Source organism: Pseudophryne corroboree, chromosome 2 (genome assembly GCF_028390025.1).
Source record: "Pseudophryne corroboree isolate aPseCor3 chromosome 2, aPseCor3.hap2, whole genome shotgun sequence".
Classification (NCBI taxonomy): domain Eukaryota; kingdom Metazoa; phylum Chordata; class Amphibia; order Anura; family Myobatrachidae; genus Pseudophryne; species Pseudophryne corroboree.
Genome location: NC_086445.1, coordinates 543,824,247 through 543,846,430, shown reverse-complemented (window position 1 = coordinate 543,846,430; position 22,184 = coordinate 543,824,247). Strand labels below are relative to the sequence as shown.

The 22,184-nt window shown below is 46.0% G+C and overlaps 1 protein-coding gene across 2 annotated transcripts in view; it reads right to left on the bottom strand.

Annotated features, from left to right (window-relative positions):
* Positions 1-22,184, bottom strand: part of LOC135034908 (ultra-long-chain fatty acid omega-hydroxylase-like) — a 106,179-nt gene that overhangs the window by 27,694 nt on the left and 56,301 nt on the right. For both annotated transcript variants that reach the window (XM_063954300.1, XM_063954301.1), the window contains exon 4: positions 21,011-21,064. In XM_063954300.1, coding sequence (XP_063810370.1) covers positions 21,011-21,064 — 54 coding nt within the window. The remainder of the gene's footprint in view (positions 1-21,010; positions 21,065-22,184) is intronic.

Below are 22,184 nucleotides of genomic sequence, written 5' to 3'. Positions count from 1 at the left end.
TATCCTGAGCCCAGTTCCTGCTGTATGCACCTGATGCTTGGTTAGCCCTGATCGTCCTGATGCTGGGGGTGCCATCTGGGGGGCGTTTCTGCCAGCGACCGGGTCCGTGGATGCCCATTCCTGTATGTAGCCTGCCCGCTCTGGAGGCGCCGTTATGCTCCGGAGTGCCGCCACTCCTCTCCATCCAGCATCCCGTGAGCCTGCTCCACTTTGCACATAGAGGAGTCCTGGACGAGGTAAGCAGCCACTTGTGGGTCCAGTGTCCCCATCCTCACTCCAATATGGGTGCCCTGTTCCTTCCCCTCTCTCCTGCTTTGATTCCATCAGAGGGAAGTGGCCTGTAAGTGATGCAGCCATTTTACATCTCCTGCTGTCTCCTCTCTGTGCCTTGAAGACACACTGCAGTACAGCAGACCAACACTGCATATTAAAGTTATTATTACCATATCCCCACTTGTTTAAACATGGTGAAGCATCACCACCCCCTGCAGCTGCCAATCTTGATAAATTTGCTAGGAGTTCTACTGCACAGAATACTGCTTCCTCTGTAGCAAGTGTTCAGCCGGACCAGGATGATCCTGATATTTCCCAAGACTCTTCTACTGCTCCCCCTTCCCAGGCATCTTTGCAGCAAGGTGTTGGAGGCCATAGACAGCAGCGAGAAGCAGCGATCTAGTAAGATTGAAAAAGTGCAACGTGATTTGTCATTATTGAGGCAGGATGTGCAGCACATCCGCGAGTGGGTTGGCGAAGTGGAAACTCCACCGAAAGTCACTGTTACATTCCTGTCACAAGTCTCTACTATGCAGAATAAACTCCTGGAAATGGAGAGGCGTCTATGAAGGAATAACATTCGATTTGTTGGCCCAGGCCCGAAACTAGGATTTTTGACACCCGGGGCAAGACAGTAATTTGGCGCCTCCCATGCACACACACACACTTTGGAACCATGTCAATAACACAGGAATGAACAGTTGGCAAAGTGACAACCAGCATCGTCAGAGTGCATCCAGTACACATTCTCTAGGAAAATGGATAGGAACACAAGAAAACTAACATGCACCTCAGGTACAGTATTGTGGGGGACTCTGACTGTTCAACTGCTGTAGGACTACAAAGCCCAGTATGCCAGCAAGGACCGGAGAAGTACCAACCTTCTGGGGAGGGACACACACACAATGTGGGTTTTCCTGACTGCAGAGAGAAGTCCCTAGGACTGACTGGTGTTATATACCTGATATAAGCCATGCAGTCACTGTATCACACACCCTGGGGGGGGGGTTGGGGACTTCAACTGCTGTAGGACTTCAAAGCCCTGCATGCAAGTTGGGACCTAGGACCACACTTTGGGAGGCAGTAGCTGTCCTGGCGTATAGAGACCTCACCTCAGTGCCCAGACTAATTATTGGCTGCTACTGCTTTCTCTTGCCATGTCCCCCTCTGGTGGAGCTGCCGTGCAGTAACGGGGGAGGCCCTGAGGAACAGGGCCGGGGGCAGACACAGTTTACAGAAGTACAGGAGTGTGTGAACGGCCACCCCCACCCCATTCATAATTGTTCTAGTTGCCGGGTGGAGGGTTTGGTTTCCCAGGAGTCCACATTGGTGGTATTGGGGAGCGGGGACCTGCAGCGAGGGTACTAGGACCCAGCAGTATATTGCTTCTTAGGACCCTGTCCTCCTCTGCTGGAAGAGGGAGGCGCTGGGGAACAGGCCTGGGGGCAGACATCGCTTACATAGGCATGTAAGCGGCCATGGACCAGCGCTTGGGAAATGAGAGGGGATTGGGGAGTCCTTGGTCACCACCCCTGCCTCATTCATTAGCGTTCTACTTGCCGGAGAGGGGGGCGTTTCATTGGTGGTGCTGGGGAGCGGGTAACTACAGTGAGGGTTCTTGGACCAGGTAGAAGGTAGCCCCTTAGGGCTGAGAGGAAGGAGTGGATGCAGAGTACCCATCTCTGCACCCTCTCAGATTCTGCCCCCAGGCACATGCCTCCTTAGCACCCCCCCCCCCCCCCCCCCACTAGTTGCGGCCATGGTTGGCCTCATAGATAAAGGGGAATGCTCTTCCCACTAAACTCTCCAGGAGTCCTGGCTGCTCGAATCCTATAGTAAAGATACCTTCTCTCCTCAATTTACCGTCGAGAGGGTACATCAAATACCTACCCGTCCTCTGCCACCTGGCACACCCCCTTGCACTTCTATTGAATAGTTCCTGCATTACAAAGATCGTGATACTGTTGTACGATTGAAACGCACTAAAGGCCCTTTGACTAGAAAGGGGGTGAATATGTCTGCTTTTACCAATTTTTCAGCTGATGTCCAAAAGGAAAGGGTGCAATATGTGCCCATTTAACACAGACTCCGCGATTTGAATCTTCCATACGCTATGATATTTCCATCTAAACTTCGTGTAGTGGCGGATGGAGAATCTAAATACTTTAACTCGCCACAGGAAGCGTCTGCCTGGCTAGATCGTTATTTTCCCGGTGGTCGGCAGATGGCTCCAGACTGATAGACTGGTTACTACGCTACTTTTAAGGTGCATACACACTGGGCGTTTTTGCCCAGCGTGTATGCACAGCGATGATGTGAACAATCGATGGCTGGAAAATAGATCAGTGCATACACACTAAGCGATTATCCCCGTGCTCAGCGATGTTCACTGGGGGGGTGGGAAGGGATGGGGGAGAGTGAACACTTTCCACAGTAGGAGACTGTGGAAAGTGCTTCACTTGGCTGTTCAAACAGCATGACAGACGGCAGCGGCCGTCAACGCTCATCACCCGGCCATACACACTTGCAGAGTTTGAGCTCAAAACGCCAAAAGTGAGCTACTTTGAGCTGAAAATCGGCTAGTGTGTATGGGCCTTTAGATATGTATACCGCCATACATTTCTCTATAGTATTAATGTCATGTTATTATGCTGCTGGAGAGATGCCTGTTTTACTTAATCTTAATATCAGTTATTATTGCTGTATGTTTACTGGGTGTTCTCCTGCTAGGGAACCAGTTGCTCATTGCTTATCTTGTGCAACTGGGGAGCTCCCTTGCATTGGTGATTTCAAATATTCATTGATTCTATTGCCTCTAATTTTTTCTTGGTAGTTTCATGGGTTATTCTTAAACATTCAATCAATCCATTGATAAGTAGAGGGAGGACCCTGCTCCTGCTTTGATGAAGTCGGGCCTAATGGTTTTGCTAAATTTGTGGATACCCTGGGTTGGGTGTATGCCTGGAGAGTTAAAAACCCTATAACTCACCAATACTACTGTTTCTCAAAGTTTTTTCCCTCCATCTCTAGAATTGACCTGGCCTTGGTGTCCCACGCTATACTACCCAGAATATCTGATTTAGACCATAAGGCTAGGGGGGTGTATGATCACTCTGTCCTTTCTTTGACTGTTGACATAGAGCGCCTGAGGGTACAGGTATTCTGGAAGCTCAACCCTTCTTAGCTCCTTCAGCTGAAAGCTAACTCTGACCTTGAGGCTTTATACGATGGATACTTTGCTGATAATATGTGTTCGGCGTTGGAGGCGGTTGTATGGGATTATTTTAAAGCTTACATGAGAGGCACTCTGACTCAGCATATAGCTGCTTAAAAAAGGTTTTACAGGAAGAAAGAGAAAGAGGCTCAGCTGGAGTCTGAATGCCGTAGGCTGGAATCACCATATTTAAGAGATGGTCTGACTCCAGAGCTCGCTGGGATGAGAATCAATCAGCCTGGCTGGCCCATATGACTGAACATAATTTGTTTAGATCTCATAATCAGTATGCATTTGTGGATAGAACTGGCAGCTACTGTATTTAGCCCATGTAGTACATGCTGATCGTCCTACAGCCACTGTAGCGCAACTCACTGACTCTGCTGGTAAGGCCGCTACTACTATCCCAGATATCACAAATATTTTCCTTTCCTTTTATAGAGATATATATGAGTCTCGCTTATCCTGTACCCCGGGCGAATTGCAGCTTTATGTAGCCTCAATAGATTTATTGAATTTAGCAACCAAAGCTAGGGACCTTCTAGGCACCTCTTTTACACTTGATGAAGTGCACTTAGGTCCTTTCCTGGGGGTAAAGCTCAAGGCATTCATGGCATACCTACTGAATTGTATACAGCCCATTCAGGGGTCTTTGCCCCTAGATTGTTGACATTGTTTAACGACCTCTTTGAGGTGGGTATTTTCCCCTCCTCTATGTCAGAGGCCGTTATTCTTGTGTTGCCGAAACCTGGAAAGGATCCTAAGTTACCCGACTCATACAGGCCAATCTCATTGCTTCCTACTGATGCCAAAATCTTATCAAAGATCCTGCCTGTTTGTCTTAATAATGTTATTACTTCTGTAGTACACCCAGATCAATCTGGCTTTATGCCTGGTATGCCTAATGGCATAAATCTAAGGCGATTATTTACTCACCTCCATTCCTCCCACGAAGAGAAGTCATGCAATGTATGGGTATCCGCCCCATTTTCTTAAAGTGGGTTCAATGTTTATTCTACCATCCAAGCGCCAGGATCTCTGTTAATGGTTCTATGTCTTCCTCCCTTCCCCTGACTAGTAGCACTAGGAGGGGTGGCTGTTATCGCCTGCGCTATTCGCTCTTGCCATTGAACAACTAGTGTGTATTCTCAGAGATCATCCAGACATACTGGGACTTCAGCTTGGACACAGGATGAACACAATTGCTTTATATGCCGACGATCTTCTTTTGTTTTCAAGGGATTATAGAGTGGCTAGGTCTACTACATTCCTCCATGGTACTCAGAATAGCAGATATTCTGGTCTCACCACCAATTGGAGCAAATCATCCATAATGCCACTGTGGGGTCCTCCCTGCTGTTATGCTGGGTTGATCAATTTAAATATCTTGGGGGTGATAGTTACTAATAATTCATCTGATTATATTCCTATGAACATACTCTCATACTTACGTGAAAAAACGTCTTAAGTATGGTGCAAGCTTCTACTCACAGAATCGGGCATGGTAAACTTTGTCAAGATGGTAGTACAGCCCAAAATCTTATATATACTGCAACAGTCTCCGATATATGTCCTGGCCTCATTTTTCAGGAAGCTGAATAGTATGCTCTCTTCGCTGGTGTGGGCCAATAAACGACCTAGGATTGGATTGGATGTACTTACCAGACCTAAGGTCGATGGTGGGTTGGAACATTCTCATTTTAAATTCTATTATTTTGCGGCCTAATTGGCACATATCTGGTCGTGGGTTCAGGATGATAGAGTAGATTGCCTTTCGCCCTGGCCCAACAAGCTGCTCCTGGGTACACTCCTTTGCAAGCATTGCCAAGTGGTGAGTTGTTTTCTGCATATTCCTTCCATTTTTTCTCAAGCTTTTAAAATCTGGCATAAGGTGCGGACTTTGGTCAAGTTTGATTACCTTGATCCTGATGCCCCCCCTCTGGCACTCTTGTTGGCTTCCTGAATTACACACTCTATCTGGGAAACGTGTGGGGCACCAAGGGTATTGTAACAGTTGGTACAATTATACTGCAATGGCACTATAAAATCGTTTCAACAATTGAAAGAAGAATTTGACCTACCTCCTGCCTTTTTCTATCGCTTTCTACAGCTTAGACACACTCTCCAAGCTCAATTTGGTGAAAACTCTCCGCCCATCACTCCCTCCCCAGTTAAAACCTTTATTTCTAAGTTCAGGTTTGGTTAAATCTGTCCCCCTTGCTTACTTCTTTTTATTAACTAAACTTCATATAGAAGCTCTTCCTTGACTACGTGAGAGATGGTTGGGTGAATTGGGTTCCTTTAGTGACAAGGAATGGGATGCAGCCGGAGGTTTTCCACGTACTGTATGTCTATCAGATTTCAACTGATGCAATTATTTTTACTGCATAGAACTTATCTGACCCCCACAAGGTTGGTAAGATTTGGCGGTCGGGCGTCTGCTGACTGGTCTAAATGTAAGGGGGCTCAGGGTATCTTCTAGCACCTCATTTGGGAATGCCCACTGATTCAAACTTTCTGCTCTTAGGTAAAAACTTCAATGGTAGCCACCAGCATCTATCTTGAGATACTTACACCCAGAATGTGTATTCTGGGGGCTAGGAAGAAAGAAGTGTTCAGCAGATGTGATACACAATATACCATTTATGTATGTGCGCTGGCTAAGGTGTGCATAGCCCGCTCATGGATGGCTCAGACTGGGCCTGACTTTCCTGCTTGGAACGCTTTAGTGAATATCAATATTGGTCATGAACGATATGTGTATATGTCCCGTGGGACATATACAAATCTGGGCCAGATGGCTGGATTCCTCATATGCCTCTCATGAAAGACCCTTATAGTTTCTCTGTTTATAGCATATCTCTAACACAACGACGCCTAACTCCTCAATGTGCTCACATATACTGTATATGCATTTACAAAGCACTCATGTTCTATATTGATATCGGAATTTTATATTCTACTTCATGATGCAGTCATGTTTTTGCATTCCTATACTTTTCTTTTTTCCTTCTTTACTTGCTTACTTTTATTTTCCTTTCTCTCAGGGTGTGTATGTACTTTTCCTTGTTTTGAGAAAAAAAATTTAACAACGAAGACTGGGGAGCTCGAATTCACATACAGTTTATTTATATGTCAGACTTATATTTAAAAGATCACATGGGAAGCAAATGCTGTTTACTCATAATATGTATACAGTTTGCATTACGTTCTCTTCTGTGATATTATACGTTGCTCTTGTAATTGATTGCAATTCATGTTAACCTCTCTTCAATAAAAACACAATTAAAAAAAAAAAAAAAAAAAAAAGCTTTATAACATTTATGGGCTACATGCAAAGGTTTTTACTCTGCACAGAAAAAATATAAATGTATTTGCTCCCCCTTCCATTGCAACATGGTTTGTTCCAGATACAAAGTTACTTACTATTTTTGCTTTACTTCCAAACCAAGCCAAGTCCAGAGTGTAAATGAAGGTGCAAATCTACAGCTATTTTCAAGCATGCAGTTACTTTGCATATGACTCTGAATCAGCACCTGAATTATAAAAGCCCAGGCATTGTTTGATATGGTGTAGAAAATTGGACTGTTATGATACAATGCGTTGGCATTACAAAAAATAAATAAATAGGATTTTAATTACCTGCCGGTAAATCCTTTTCTCGTAGTCGTAGAGGATACTGGGAATCCATTTAGTTCCATGGGATATAGACAGGTCCACTAGGAGACTTGGGCACTTTAAGAATTTGATAGTGTGTGCTGGCTCCTCCCTCTATGCCCCTCCTACCAGACTCAGTCTAGGAAACTGTGCCAGAGGACATACTTTGAGAGAAGGATAGATAAGGAAAGTGGTGAGATTATGAACCAGCACACAGAACAATAGGAAAGCCATGCTAACCAAACTTTAAACATGAACAGCAACAGCTGAACAAAGCAGAATACTTAACCAAGTAAACGCGCAGGAAAAAAACTAAGCACCGGGCGGGCGCCCAGTATCCTCTACGGACTACGAGAAAAGGATTTACCGGTAGGTAATTAAAATCCTGTTTTCTCTTATGTCCTAGAGGATACTGGGAATCCATTTAGTACCATGGAGAAGTACCAAAGCTCCCAAACCGGGTGGGAGAGTGCCGAGGTTCCTGCAGAACTGATTGGCCTTTGAGGACCTTCAGTTTGGTCAAAGTATCGAACTTGAAAAGCTTTGCAAACGTATTCGAACCTGACCAGGTAGATGCTCGGCAGAGCTGTAAAGCCGAGACACCCTAGGCAGCCGCCCAAAAAGAACCCACCGACCTAGTAGAGTGGGCTTGTACAGATTTTGGAACCGGCAATCCTGCCGTGGAATAAGCATGCTGGATAGTGAGCCTAATCCAGCGTGCGATAGACTGCTTCGAAGCAGGACACACAATTTTATTAGGATCATAGAGAACGAACGGCGAGTCGGAATTTTTGTGACTAGCTGTTCTCTTTACATACACCTTCAAAGCCCTCACAACATCCAAAGACTTTGAAGTAGCAGAGGTGTCCGTCACAGCCGGAACCACAACAGGTTGGTTGATGTGAGAAGTGGACACCAGCTTAGAAAGAAATTGCCAACGAGTTCTGAGTTTAGCCCTATCTTCATGAAAAATCAAATAGGGGCTTTTGTGAGACAACGCCCCCATCTCCGACACACGCCTCGCAGAAGCCAAGGCCAACAGCGTAACGGCCTTCCACGTAAGAAACTTGACGTCTACGTCCTGTAAAGGCTCAAACCATTCCGATTGCAGGAACTGCAACACCACATTGAGATTCAGTTCAGCTGAATGGCCTGATTCCGAAGTAGAGATGAGGCCTGCAGAAGGGCATTGTAGATTGCCCTGAGTTCCAAGATGTTTATTGGAAGGACGACTTCCCGACTGGACCACCTTCCTTGAAACTGCACCCCCTGGGTGACTGCTCCCCAACCTCTGAGGCTTGCGTCTGTGGTTAGCAGAATCCAATTCTGAATCCCGAACCTCCGACCCTCGACGAGGTGAGAAGTCTGTAGCCACCACAGAAGAGAGATTCTGGCTTTTGGCGACAGACAGATTATCTGGTACATGTGAAGATGCGTTCCAGACCATTTGTCCAATGGATCCAGCCGGAAGGGCCTCACATGAAACCTTCCGCACTGAAGCGCCTCGTAAGAGGCCACCATTTTCCCCAGAAGGCGAATGCACAGATGCACAGAGATCCGGATTGGCTTTAGGACAGCCATGGCCTTCTCCAAGGGAAGGAACACTCTCTGAGACTGTGTCCAGTATCATTCCTAGGAAGGCGAGCCTCTGCGTCGGTTCCAAGTGAGATTTTGGTAAATTCAGAATCCACCCGTGATCCAGGAGTAGTCTGGTTGAGAGGCCAATGCTGTCCAACAACCGCTCCCTGGACGGTGCCTTTATCAGAAGATCGTCTAGGTACGGAATAATGGGGGTAATTCTGAGTTGATCGCAGCAGCAAGTTTGTTAGCAATTGGGCAAAACCATGTGCACTGCAGCGGGAGCAGATATAACATTTGCAGAGAGAGTTAGATTTAGGTGGGTTATTTTGTTTCTGTGCAGGGTAAATACTGGCTGCTTTATTTTTACACTGCAAGTTAGATTTCAGTTTGAACACACCCCACCCAAGTCTAAATTTCTCTGCACATGTTATATCTGTCCCCCCTGCAGTGCACATGGTTTTGCCCAACTGCTAACATATTTGATGCTGCGATCAACTCAGAATTAGGCCCTATGGGGGTAATTCCAAGTTGATCGCAGCAGGAATTTAGTAAGCAATTGGGCAAAACCATGTGCACTGCAGGGGAGGCAGATTTAACATGTGCAGAGAGATTTAGATTTGGGTGGGTTATTTTATTTCTGTGCAGGGTAAATACTGGCTGCTTTATTTTTACACTGCAAATTAGATTGCAGATTGAACACCCCACCCAAATCTAACTCTCTCTGCACATGTTATATCTGCCCCCCCTGCAGTGCACATGGTTTTGCCCAATTGCTAACTAAATTCCTGCTGCAATCAACTTGGAATTACCCCCTATGTTCACTCCCTGTTTGCGGAGTAGAAACATCATCTCTGCCATCACCTTGGTGAACACACTCTGTGCCGTGGAGAGACTAAATGGCAGGGCCTGGAGTGCAAACCGTAGATAAGCCTGATGAGGCAGCCAGATCGGAATGTGAAGGTACACATCCTTTTTTTTTTTAACAAGTTTATTTAGCGTTTTTACATACACTGCAAATGCAGAGACAAGTGTACACTTATAAAAACTGGCAACCATGTACATACATGTCAATCAGTGATGAACACTTAAATACGTATAACGGTGGGTTAAACTAGAGAATACAGTCACAGGCTAAGGCACATTCCGTAAACTTAGTAGTAGAAACAGAAGAACATTAGCCGTCTAAGCACTTAGCCGTAGGCGGGAATAAAACAGCAAGAAACCCAAAAGTATATATTCGAGTGTGCAAAACATACACGTAAAAAGAAGAGAGCAAGAAGCAATGGCCTAATCCGGGTCAGAAATGTATATGGAAGTAGCAGCATAAGGGGTGTACATAGCTACAACAAACAGAGGCTGGGAGACAGTAATATACATTTCAAAGCAAGAGGTCTGATAAACCCGAAGGGAAAGCACCGTGTGGGGAAGTGTTATTGTACAGAAACCAGTCACACCAGATTGTGAGAAATTTAGGGTAAGAGTTGTGCAGGTAGGCCGATATTTTCTCCATGGCCGCAACATACCATATTTTATTTCTACGTTACTGTATTATCGGGAGGGGGGATCAATACATTTCCATTGTTTAGCAATTAGACAACAGGCTGCGTTTAAGATATGTAAAGAGAGAGTTTGTCCGCGGAGTTGTCAAGGCCTTCTATTGGGTAACCGAGGAGAAACGCCCAAGGTGTTTTAGCTATAGGGGCCTTAAGGACCTCCTGTAAAATGTACGAAACCTCATCCCAGAATTTAGCAATTTTGGGGCACGACCACCAAATGTGCATAAAGGTTCCCTCCCCTCCGCAACCTCTCCAACAGTGGTCTGAAGCGGAGCTATACATCTTGCGTAGTCGGGTAGGTACCATCTGTAATAAACCTTATAGGCATTTTCTTTCATTAAAGAGGAGACCGATGCTTTATAGACCCTTTCCCGGACTGCAGTCCGGTGGTTTTCCCAGATCTTTTTCCCATTAAAGTTCGTGATTCGTAGTAGATAGTTTAACTTGAAGCAGAGAATTGTAAAGTGTTGAAATTACACCTTTGCGAAGGGGACAGTTTAAACTAATAGACTCAATATCAGTCTGGTTATAAAATTAAGGGGAAGGGAGTTAAAAAAGTGACGGATTTGGATGTATGTGAATTAGTTGATAGCGGGTAAGTTATATTTATTATGTAACAGATCCAGAGAGGTGCAACCGTTTGAGTCTAGCAAATCGTGTATGACCCTAATGCCTCCTTTGAACCATGGAAAGAAACACCTATCGTTGAACCGTGGGGGAAATGCCGGATTGTGCCAGAGGGGCGTGATGGGGGAAGGGTAGGCAGTAATTTCAAAATGGGTATTGCAGCACTTCGACTGAGCAGTTGAAAGCAATAACGGGGTGTGATCGCGCTTGAACAGGTCTGTCCGAAGGAGCCAACCCAATGATAGAGGACAGTGAAAAAACTTTGCATGTGTTGGCCTCTATTGTGACCCACCGAGGTGTTTGAGAAGACGTGAACCAGGCTATTGCTTGACTAAGGTGGGTCACGTAATAGTATAAATTAATGTCAGGGAACCCGTTCCCACCAGTGGAGGTTGGGCGTCGGAGGGATTAGAAGCTGATACGGGGTGGTTTGAGCTTCCACACAAATTGAATAAACCACTTGTGCAGTTGTAGTAGGGAAGCTCTAGGCAGGTAAAGTCTGAAATAGGTAGAGTAATCCCGGTAAGATGCTCATTTTAATTGTCACTATTCTGCCTAACCATGAAATAATTAGGCCTCTCCATTTAATGAGATCTAGTTTAGTAGTTTTAAACAGGGGTAAAAAGTTAGCAGCGTACAGGGTATTATACTGGTTCGGTATGTAAATTCCTAAGTATTTAATTTTAGAAGCACGCCAAGCAAAGTTATAATTGTGGTGTAAAAGGTTTAGCGTTAGCGGGGGTAAATTAAGAGCAAGTGCCTCCATTTTAGAGAGGTTTATCTTGTAACCAGTTAAGGCTCCATAGGTGTCTAGAGATCGAAAGAGTTTAGGGAGGGATGTATGGGGGGACGTTAAGGTGAGGAGGACGTCATCCGCAAATAGAGATATTTTGTAGTCATCTTTTCCAAGGGTCACTCCTCTAATATCAGAATCAAGGCAAATGTGAGCAGCTAAAGGCTCAATAACTAAGGCAAAAATCAGGGGTGACAATGGACACCCCTGTCTAGTGCCATTGGTTATTGAGAGTGGAGACAAGAGAATCCCATTTACCGAGACTCTAGCTGAGGGAGAGGAATACAGGGCTTGGATGCCTCAAAAGAAAGCTACCACCAAGACCGAAGGCCTGCAAGGTGTGATTCAAAAAGGGCCAGCTGATCTGGTCGAAGGCCTTCTCTGCATCCAGGGACAACACCGTAGCAGGAGTACAAGAGTTACTGAGAATGGATAAGGCTAATTACTCACCTGGTGTTGTCCCTAGCCTGGCGTCCAGGTATGAAGCCCACCTGATCACTGTGGATCAGTCCAAGAAAGACAAGGTTTAAGCGATTGGCAAGGATTTTCGCGTATATCTTAATGTCGGTGTTCAAAAGCGAGATAGGTTTGTAATGAGCACAACTGGAGGGGTCCTTACCATCCTTTGGAATAACAATAATCCTGGCCTCTAAGGCTTCTTTGGAAAAGGAACCCCCTGACATCACGTCATTGAACACCTCCATGAGATAAGGAGAGAGAATAGAGTTGAACGTTTTATAGTAGCTGGCCGTAAAGCAGTCTGGGCTGGGGGCTTTATTGGTCTTAAGGTTTTGAATCACAGCTGATATCTCCTGAACCTGAATCTTAGAACAAAGAGACTCAAGGTGAGAAGAAAACAATTTGGGGAGGTTGCAACGAGATAGGAAAGTCTGTATAGATTCAACACTAGAAGGAGGGGTATCCCTAGAACACGAAAGGTTATATAATTGTGCGTAGAAATACCGAAACTCCTCCACAATACAGGTGGGATCATGGACAGGCTTGCCCGAGCGCGACTTGATTGATAAGATGTTGTCCTGCGATAATTTATCGTGTAGTCTGGATACTAGGAGCCTATCAGCCTTATCAGTTTTTTCATAAAAAGTTTGGTTGAGCCATCGAAGAGACGTTTCTGCTTTAGCTGTAAGCAGGAGGTTAAGTTCCCCTTTAGCCACCGAAAGATTGCGATAATCTTCAGCGGATCCTGAAGTTTTATAGAGCGTCTCCAGTTGGGCTATTGTGTCCATGAGCTCATGGAGTCGTCTGGACCTGGCTTTCCTAGCGAATGATGCAGATTTAATCAGAACTCCATGGATCACTGCCTTATGGGCATATCAAAGTATTTGAGGAGAAATATTTTGGTTGGCATGGAGATCATAATTTTTAATATGAGTCAATTTGAGAACGGAGGGAAGGGTTCAGGAGTAATTTCTCATGTAGGCGCCAGGTATAGGAGCGGTTGAAAGGCTAAGGAGATTTAATATCTACTGTAAAAGGACAGTGATCAGACCAAGTACTAGGGTGAATAGTAACATTTAAGAATAATTGCGCAGGGTCAGCACTCAGGGAAACCATGTCCAATCTCGTGTATACATCGTGGATCAGGGAATAAAAGGTGTAATCTATAGCAGTTGGTTCTTTCACCCGCCAGGCATCAAAGAGAAGATGTTGAGAGAGAAATGTTTGCAAGGCAAGTGAGTTATTGTGTATCAAGTTGGGTGATGAGTGCGGAGCAGGTTTAGACCTATCTAGGTGGGAGTCCAAGGTGGTATTAAAATCCCCCGCTACGACTACCCTACTCCTTCTATGCTGGGACAGAATTGAACCTAGGGCCCTAAAAAAAGGAGGTTGTGCTGTGTTAGGGGCATAAACATTAAGAAACGTGAATACAGTGCCATTTAACCCACCCACAAGGACAAGGTAGCACCCCTCTGGATCTCGCACGATAGTGGAGGGAATAAAGATGAGGTGTTTTTTTACGAGATGGGTCACAAGCATGAAATGTGTGGGGAAAGTGTTTAGACTTGAGTTCTGGGTGACGGGAGCAAGCAAAATGGGTTTCTTGGAGAAATATAATATCGCCTTGAAGGTGACGGAGGGTACGATATAGAGTGGATCGTCTGTGAGGGGAGTTCAGACCTCTAACATTAAACATCAAGAGTTTAATGGCCATGGTACGTTAAGTAATACAACAAGCAAGAACGAAGATTGCAAGAAAACCCGGATGTCGGCCTCGCGAAAAGAAGGGAAGAATAAAAAGAGGAAGAGAAAAAAAGAGAGAACGTTTTCGGATCCACGGAGGAAATTGCCTTATCAGCCCAGAGTGTCTGAAGCCAGCCATGACAGCCACGTGGGGTGCGTGGTCAAAGAGCCGGAAGCGGGAGAGCTAAACCAATTAAGGGTACAGAAATTAGAATAAGCTAAGCTTTGGGTGTGATAGGGGCTGCAACATAAGTAAAACAGTACAGAAGAAAAACAACATATATAGATAAGAAGTCACCAGGGAGTAGCAGAATGTAAAGAGGGTATGATAGAGGGAGGGGAAGGGAGGAAATAGGGGATAAAAATAATCTGAGAGGTGGTTAGAAAACAAAATAGTATAGTGCAATCATGACATATGTGATGGCTGGTCAGTCAATATTAACAGTGGAATTGAGACACAACAACATAATTAAGAATGTTCCAAAATATGGAGGTGGAAGACATATCACCAGCATAAGAGAGGGAGACAGGGAAAATGAAAGTCATAGCATGTAAATATTTGGCTAGACATGTGGTATACAAAAACAATTAAAGCAAGGTAAAGGCTGCGGTGAGCAACTGATAATGTCGAGAGCATAAACAGAAAATACGGAGGGAAAATCAGGATAAATGTAGAATATGTTGGGACTCAGCCCAGTGAGGAACCAACATATGGAGAGGAGTCCAGTACAAGGACCCGAGCCCCAGACAGGGAGGTAAGGTGAAGTACATAGAGATAACAGGATATTCAGGTCACCTCTGTAGGAGTGGAATGTAGGCCGACCGTGTGCCATTAATTTCTTACAGCCCTTTGAGGCAAGGGTTTCGAGCTGGCATCCCTAGCCATACTGGATGTAGTAGAATGGGGAGCCAGCAGTTATAACTGAGTGAGTCGGTGAAGGGCCTCATCAAGATAGCGCGCTGAGAGGTTTCTGCCATCGGAGCTCACTTGCAGACTGAAAGGGAAACCCCATCGGTACCGATTATGATCTCATAGTGTTTTAGTAATATCCCATCTTTTAGCCAAGGTAAGAGGAGATAAATCTTGGAATATGAGCAATTTCGCCCCCTCAAAGGCAATATCAGGGGAACGTCAGGCTTGGGAGTACACCTGGTCTTTCGCCTTAAAATAGTGGAAGTGAAGAATGACATCCCTCGGAACAGCAGGAGCCGGAGAGCGAGGTTTAAGGGCCGAGTGTGCTCTGTCCAAGAGAAGCATATCGTCAGGAATACAAGGGGCAAGGGTGCGGAAGAGGCGTAACAGGTAATCCTCAAGATTAGCGGCTTCAACTGATTCTGTAATGTTACAGATCCCAAGATTGTTCCGGCGCCCCCTGTTATAGAGATCTTACTGTTTGTCTGCGAGTAACACAAAGGGGTATATTAAATAACTGTCGGAAGCTGCCGTCTTGTCGGAAAGACAGCAGCTTCCGACAGTTTTAGGTCGGAAGGGGTTCCGACCTATTCATTATTCATTTATTCCGACAAGTCGAGAAACCCGACTTGTCGGAATACTGTCAGAATGCACGCTGAGCGTGCATTGTCGGAATCGGGGCCAAACCAGACAGGTTTTAGCCCCGTTTCCGACAATCTCAATCAGACTTTAAAAAAAGTCGGATTGAGTGAGCAGAGAGCAGGAGACGGGGCAGCAGCGGGGAGAGCAGGAACCCAGCGGCAGCATCCACCCGGCTCCAGCAAGCGACGTCCTGCTTGATGGAGCCGGGTGGACGCAGCCGTGAGCCTCCGCTGCTGCAGCCGCTAGTCCCCCGTCTCCTCCTCTCCTCCGCCGTCCGCTCAGTCTCCCCCGGGTGGCCGCTTCAACTCCATCCGGCGGCCCGTCTTTACCTCCCCCCAGGTTGTCGATAACAATCCTCCCGGCTGTCCGTTGACTGCTCCTCCTGGCAGGACGCCCGTCCCCTCCTCCCGGCGCGCTGGTTATACCTCCTACCGGCAGGCTGTCAGGCCCCGCTGACAGCAGCAGACCATGACAACGGGAGCGGCCAAGTCCGACAGTCGGATTTGGCCGCTATTTTGAATAGGGGTTGTCGGGTCCATTCAGACAACTGCATGTCGGAATGGATCCGACTCTTATTGAATATACCCCAAAGTCTCGATTAAGTTGGATAGTATCTTGTTCAGACATCTGTTGGAAGCTGATAATTTCCTCCTGTATCCTCTCAAGGGCGTCGACCCAGGTTGAGAGATCAGATACCTCTGATTGCAGGCCAGAGACAGCTTTGTGCACCTCATCGTGGATGGGCTGGCTGAAACCCTTCATCTCCGCGAGAATCGCAGCAATGTCATCTTTGGTAGAGGGAGCTGCCGAGTCTTCTATGTCAGAGTCCACCTCAGAAGTGCCGCCTAAAGAAGGTGTAGAAGGTGGCATTTGCAGGTCAGTGGCCTGGTTTGCTTTAAAGTAGGAGACAAGGCCTTGAGAGCCAGATCTCTTATTTTTAGGCATGGTGACATTGGGACCATAGGTGATGGAGGGCAGTGGAAGGAAACAAAGACAGCTATAGAAGGCAGACCGTATAAGGCAGGAACTAGATTTGCTGTAAAGTAGAAGAGGGGTCCACAGAGGTCAAGACAGTGAGGATTGAGTATAATAGAGATGAGACCTGGTGTGTGGGGAGGAATAAAATAGGGGGGTGGGGGGAAGAGGTAACTTCTTATAAAGCAGGATACACCCGGAGCTTAAGGAGATGAAGCTAGCCCATATTTAAGGCAGAACTCCGGTCAGTATATTCCATAAACTGTTCAGGCCAAGACGTGTAGAGAGCTGGCGGTGTATGGCCACCCGCAAGGGTCAATGGTGATTCAATTGTGGGGGATAGTATGGACAGTCTCTAGGCCTCTGGTTAACGCTGCCCCGGAGCAAATTGCGCAATGGAGACTGCGGCTTCACCCAGGGTAGAGGTCCCAGCACAGGTAGAGAGCACTGGATGCAGGATTGAGCAGCTGCTGCACTTCCTAATGCTGCCAGAGATATGCAGGAGAAGGCACAGGGAGAGAAAGGGAACAGCCTAACACAAACATAGGGGTATCACCCCTTATAAAACTCACCCTTCCTACGGAGCATGCAGGCACCAGCGCTGGGAAGAGCCATCCAGCACCCCCTCTCAGCGTCCTGCAGCAGGGGGAGGAAGGAGGCAGTGTGATTGCGGCAGGCCAGGAGACAGGTCGGGCAGCGGCTACAGGTACAACGCAGTCAGGCCGGAGGAGAGCAGCGGCGGGGTCAGCAGAGGCCATCGCCTACAATCTTCCGGTCCCCAGTCCACAGCAAGCAGGAGTCCACTTCAGCGGGTCCCCGGAGCAGCCGCCAGACAGGACACACCAGTGGGCGGATGAGCAGGGGGTGCCGGCGTCTCACCGCTACACAGGGAAAGGAGGTCACAGCACACAGCAGGGAAGTCTAGCGCAGCGTCTCCCCTTCAAGCGGATCCCAGCCAGAGGTGGTGAGAAGCGAGGTCCTGGCTCGGGGGCAGTGAGCAGGCCACAACCCGCAAGGACAGAGGAGCTGTCCCCCGGCTCCGCAGCGTCAGCTCACCGACACCAGGCAGGAGGACACAGTAAGTGTAGCAGGTGTTGGGGCACAGGGTGAGACAGTAGAGGGGAAATAGCAGTTAAAACGGACAATTAGGCAGGAGCTCGTTTATCCTGCTGCCGCTCCGTTAGCTGGTCAAGCCACGCCCCCGAAGGTACACATCCTTGATATCCAGAGACGCTAGGAATTCCCCCCCCCTCCATCTTGAATTTAAACACTCGTAAGTACGGGTTCAATGACTTGAGATTCAAAATCGGCAATGGGCAAAATGGTAGCCTCTTACGATGCTCTGCAATACGGAAGGTTTCATGCCAGGCCATTCCAGCTCAATCTGTTGGACAAATGGTCCCGATCACATCTTCAGAAGCACCAGAGGATATGTCTGTCGCCAAAAGCCAGGATTTCTCTTCTATGGTGGCTTCAGACTTCTCACCTGACCGAGGGTCGATGGTTTGGGATTCAAAATTGGATTCTGCTAACCACGGACACAAGCCTCAGGAGGTTGGGGAGCAGTCACTCAGAGGGAACAGTTCCAAGGAAAATGGTCAAGTCAGGAAGCCATTCTCCCGATCAGCATTCTGGAACTAAGGGCCATATACTTCTACAGGCACCGCATCTTCTTCAAGATCAAGCCATTCAGGTTCAAATCGGACAATGTGACAGCCGTAATGTACATAAACCGACAGGGCGGAACGAAGAGCAGAGCTGCAATGTCAGAGGTAACAAAAATTATCCTCTGGGCAGAAAGACATGCGGTGGCGCTGTCGGCAATCTTCATTCCGGGAGTAGACAACTGGGAAGCGGACTTCCTCAGCAGACATGACCTCCATCCAGGAGAGTGGGGCCTTCACGCACAGGTGTTAGAGTCTTTAACAAGTCGGTGGGGAATTCCACAGATAGACATGATGGCCTCTCGTTTGAACAGGAAGCTAAAGCACTATTGTTCCAGGTTGAGGGACCCACAAGCAGTGGCGGTGGACACTCTGATGACTCCATAGATTTACCAGATGGTTTACGTGTTCCCTCCTCTTCCACTAATTCCAAGAATTCTCAAGAGAATAAAAAGGGAAAAGGTTCAAGCACTTCTCATTGCTCCAGGTTGGCTGAGAAGGGCCTGGTATGCGGATCTACTGGAGTTGCTCCTGGAGGACCCGTGGCCTCTACCTCTGCGAGAGGATCTTCTGCGACAGGAGCCGTTCGCCTATCAAGATTTACCGCGGCTACGTTTGACGGCATGGAAGTTGAACGGCAGATTTTAGCCCGGAAAGGCATTCCGAACAAGGTTATTCCAACCCTGATCCAAGCTAGGAAAGGGGTAACGTCTAAACATTACCACCGTATTTGGAAAAAATATGTCCCGTGGTGTGAAAACAGGAAATTTCCTGCTGGGGAATTTCAACTGGGACGTTTTATCCTTTTTCTGCAGTCAGGTGTGGATGTTTGGGCTCCTTGATAGTCCAGATTTCGGCCTTGTCTATTTTCTTCCAGAAACAATTAGCTTCCCTCCCTGAGGTTCAGACATTCCTGAAGGGTGTTCTGCACATCCAACCGCCCTTTGTGCCTCCCACAGAACCTTGGGATCTTAACATAATTTCTGCAATCAGACTGATTTGAACCTTTACAGGAGGCTGACGTTAAGTTTCTTACGTGGAAGACTGTTACACTGTTGGCCTTGGTTTCCGCAAGGCGTGTGTCCGAACTGGGGGCGTTGTCTCACAAAAGCCCCTATTTGGTTTTTCATGAGGATAGAGCTGAACCTAAGGTGGTGTCTGCGTTTCATATCAACCAACCTATTGTGGTTCCGGTGCTTACTGACACCTCTGCTACCTCAAAGTCTCTGGATGTTGTGAGGGCTTTGAGGATCTACGTGAAGAAGACAGCTTGTCACAGAAAATCTGACTCGCTGTTTGTTCTCTTTGATCCCAAGAAAATTGGGTGTCCTACTTCAAAGCAATCTATTGCTCGCTGGATCAGGCTTACTTTCCAGCAGGCTTATTCATCGGCAGGATTTCCGAGTCCTAAAGTACAGGCCCACTCTACTAGGTCAGTTGGTTCTTCCTGGGCGACTGCTCTGGGTGTCTCTGCTTTACAGCTCTGCTGATCAGCTACTTGGTCAGAATCGAACATGTTTGCAAAGTTCTACAAGTTCGATACTTTGGCCTCTGAGGACCTAAAGGTTGGTCAGCACTATCCCTCCCGGTTTGGGAGCTTTGGTACATCCCCATGGTACTAATGTGGACCCCAGTATCCTCTAGGATGCAAGAGAAAATAGGATTTTAATTACCTACCGGTAAATACTTTTCTCATAGTCCGTAGAGGATACTGGGTGCCCGCCCGGTGCTTCGTTTTTCTGCACTGTTACTTGGTTAAATATTATTGTTGGTTCAGCCATTGCTGTTCCTGTTCAAGTTTGGTTAGCATGGCTTTCCTCTTGTTTGTGTGTGCCGATTCGAATCTCACCACTGTTCAGTTAAATCCTCCTCTCAAAGTATGTCCGTCTCCTCGGGCACAGTTTCTAGACTGAGTCTGGTAGGAGGAGAATAGAGGGCCAGCCCACACTAGTGATTTCTTAAAGTGCCCATGGCTCCTAGTGGACCTGTCTATACCCCATGGTACTAATGTACACCTTAGTATCCTCTTCAGACTACGAGAAAAGGATTTACTGCTAAGTAATAAAAAATTCTATTTTTTTACCTCAAAACCTATTGTTCTTTGTTAGAATTTCCTTATGTCTATCCCAAGCATGTTTAAATTGCTCTACTGTATTAGCCTTTATTACACTGTATTTAGCTAATCCACTTGTCCACTACCCTTTCTGTGATTTTTCCCCAAATCTCCCCTGAACATAGAAACATAGGGGTCTATTCATGAAGTAGTGAAGAACCCTGTTTAACTGGAAGCAAGGCTTTGCACTGCTTCATTCTATTCATGAAGCGTATTAGCGTGGAGAAGTTCCTGAAAACTTGAATGCTTCCCTGTCTTTCTGACAGTCATTTGCCCAAGCTCCGCCCCTTTATAGCCCAACAGCAACTGCTGCCTAGGCAGAATCCGATTGTAGCATCAGCCAGCACATGCTCAGGAAACAACTACTGTGAGAAGACGGCACATATGCAGAAATGACATCTGGTCAGAATCCACTGATCCCTGAAGCCCTGCTTACTCGGATCACGTTACAAAAAAAGATGACTACAGAATACATGAATTAAAACTAAACAAAACTACAGTATACATCACATTAAACTGATGCAATATAGTGTAGAATAACAAATGGGCTCCAGGGATTTACATGAATAGACCCCATAGAATTAAATATATCCCCAGCAAGATACGTTTATATGTAGAATAACAAATGGGCTCCGGGGATTTACATGAATAGATCCCATAGAATTAAATATATCCCCACAGAATTAAATATATCCCCATATATATTCAACGTGATACATTAATTTAACAGTTTGAACTCTTACAGATCAATACAAACCAAGAATTGCAGATGATATATGGATAAAAAAAAATAAACTTACCCAACCAGGGTTTTAGAAAGCCATAGAATAAATCATCTTTAGCTGCAATGGCGGCTGGAGAAGAAGTGGACAAATTATGATATGGTACATTGCACAACTATATTGAAAAATCAAACAATTCATAATGTACATACAATGAATAATTGCAGCTTAGTAGTAATATAGTCTGTGTGGATTGAAAGACAGATACTGTATGTGATTGATATATAGGAGAGAGATTGGGATAGCTAGATAAATGTGATAGATATATAGGAGAGAGATAGATAGACAGATCTTAGTCAAGTGGTGCACCCTCCATTTTTTTCCTTTTAGGTGTTCATGGTTCTGCACTTTATGGAGATGAAGAGACGGGATGTATATATGTGACAAACGGTCACATAACCTCCCCCTGCATCCCGAACACTGAAAATACAGACAGTCGGCATGCCAACTAGAAGGGACTATTCCCACTCATGGGTGTCCACCCATAGAGTGGGAATAGAACCTGTGGCAAAGGGCTTTTTTTGCGCTCGCCCCCACCGCTGGCATTCTGCGGCCGGGATTCCAGCGTTGGGATGCTGACTACCGGGATAGCTGCCCAAACCCATGTAGACATGGGATAACTATATATGATAGATATGGAATAGATAAATATGTGATAGATAGTTCTGTTATGTCACACTGCCATTGATGTAACACATTGTGTTGAGTAAATTGTGATTGCCAAAGCGTAACTCTCAATTCCCTTTTGTCGTTACATACAGTACATTTTCTAACACCATATTGTGCATAAACCCCAATTTACATGATTGGAAAAACTCTGTAGTTTAATTGAGCAAATAGAATTAATAAAAAAATGGTACGTGTGACACACCCCATTAAGATCCATAGCCAGCATTAGACATACAGTACTGGACCCACATATCATGTAGCAAATAAATATTATCTCAATACAATGTAATCAATCCATACAAAAAAAAAAAAGAGAGAGAGAGAGATTAAAAATAAAAAAAATATGGTAACAGGTGTTATTGTGATGACCACATTTTGAAAGAGAGAAAGAAAATTGCTTAATCATTACTGTTCATTGTACGATCTCACATAATGATACAATTGGAGCTGGTTTCCACCAACATTATACTTTATCCCTCTGTTTTAGTGGGAACCTACGCTGTCTAATGCTGGCTTCAGTAAA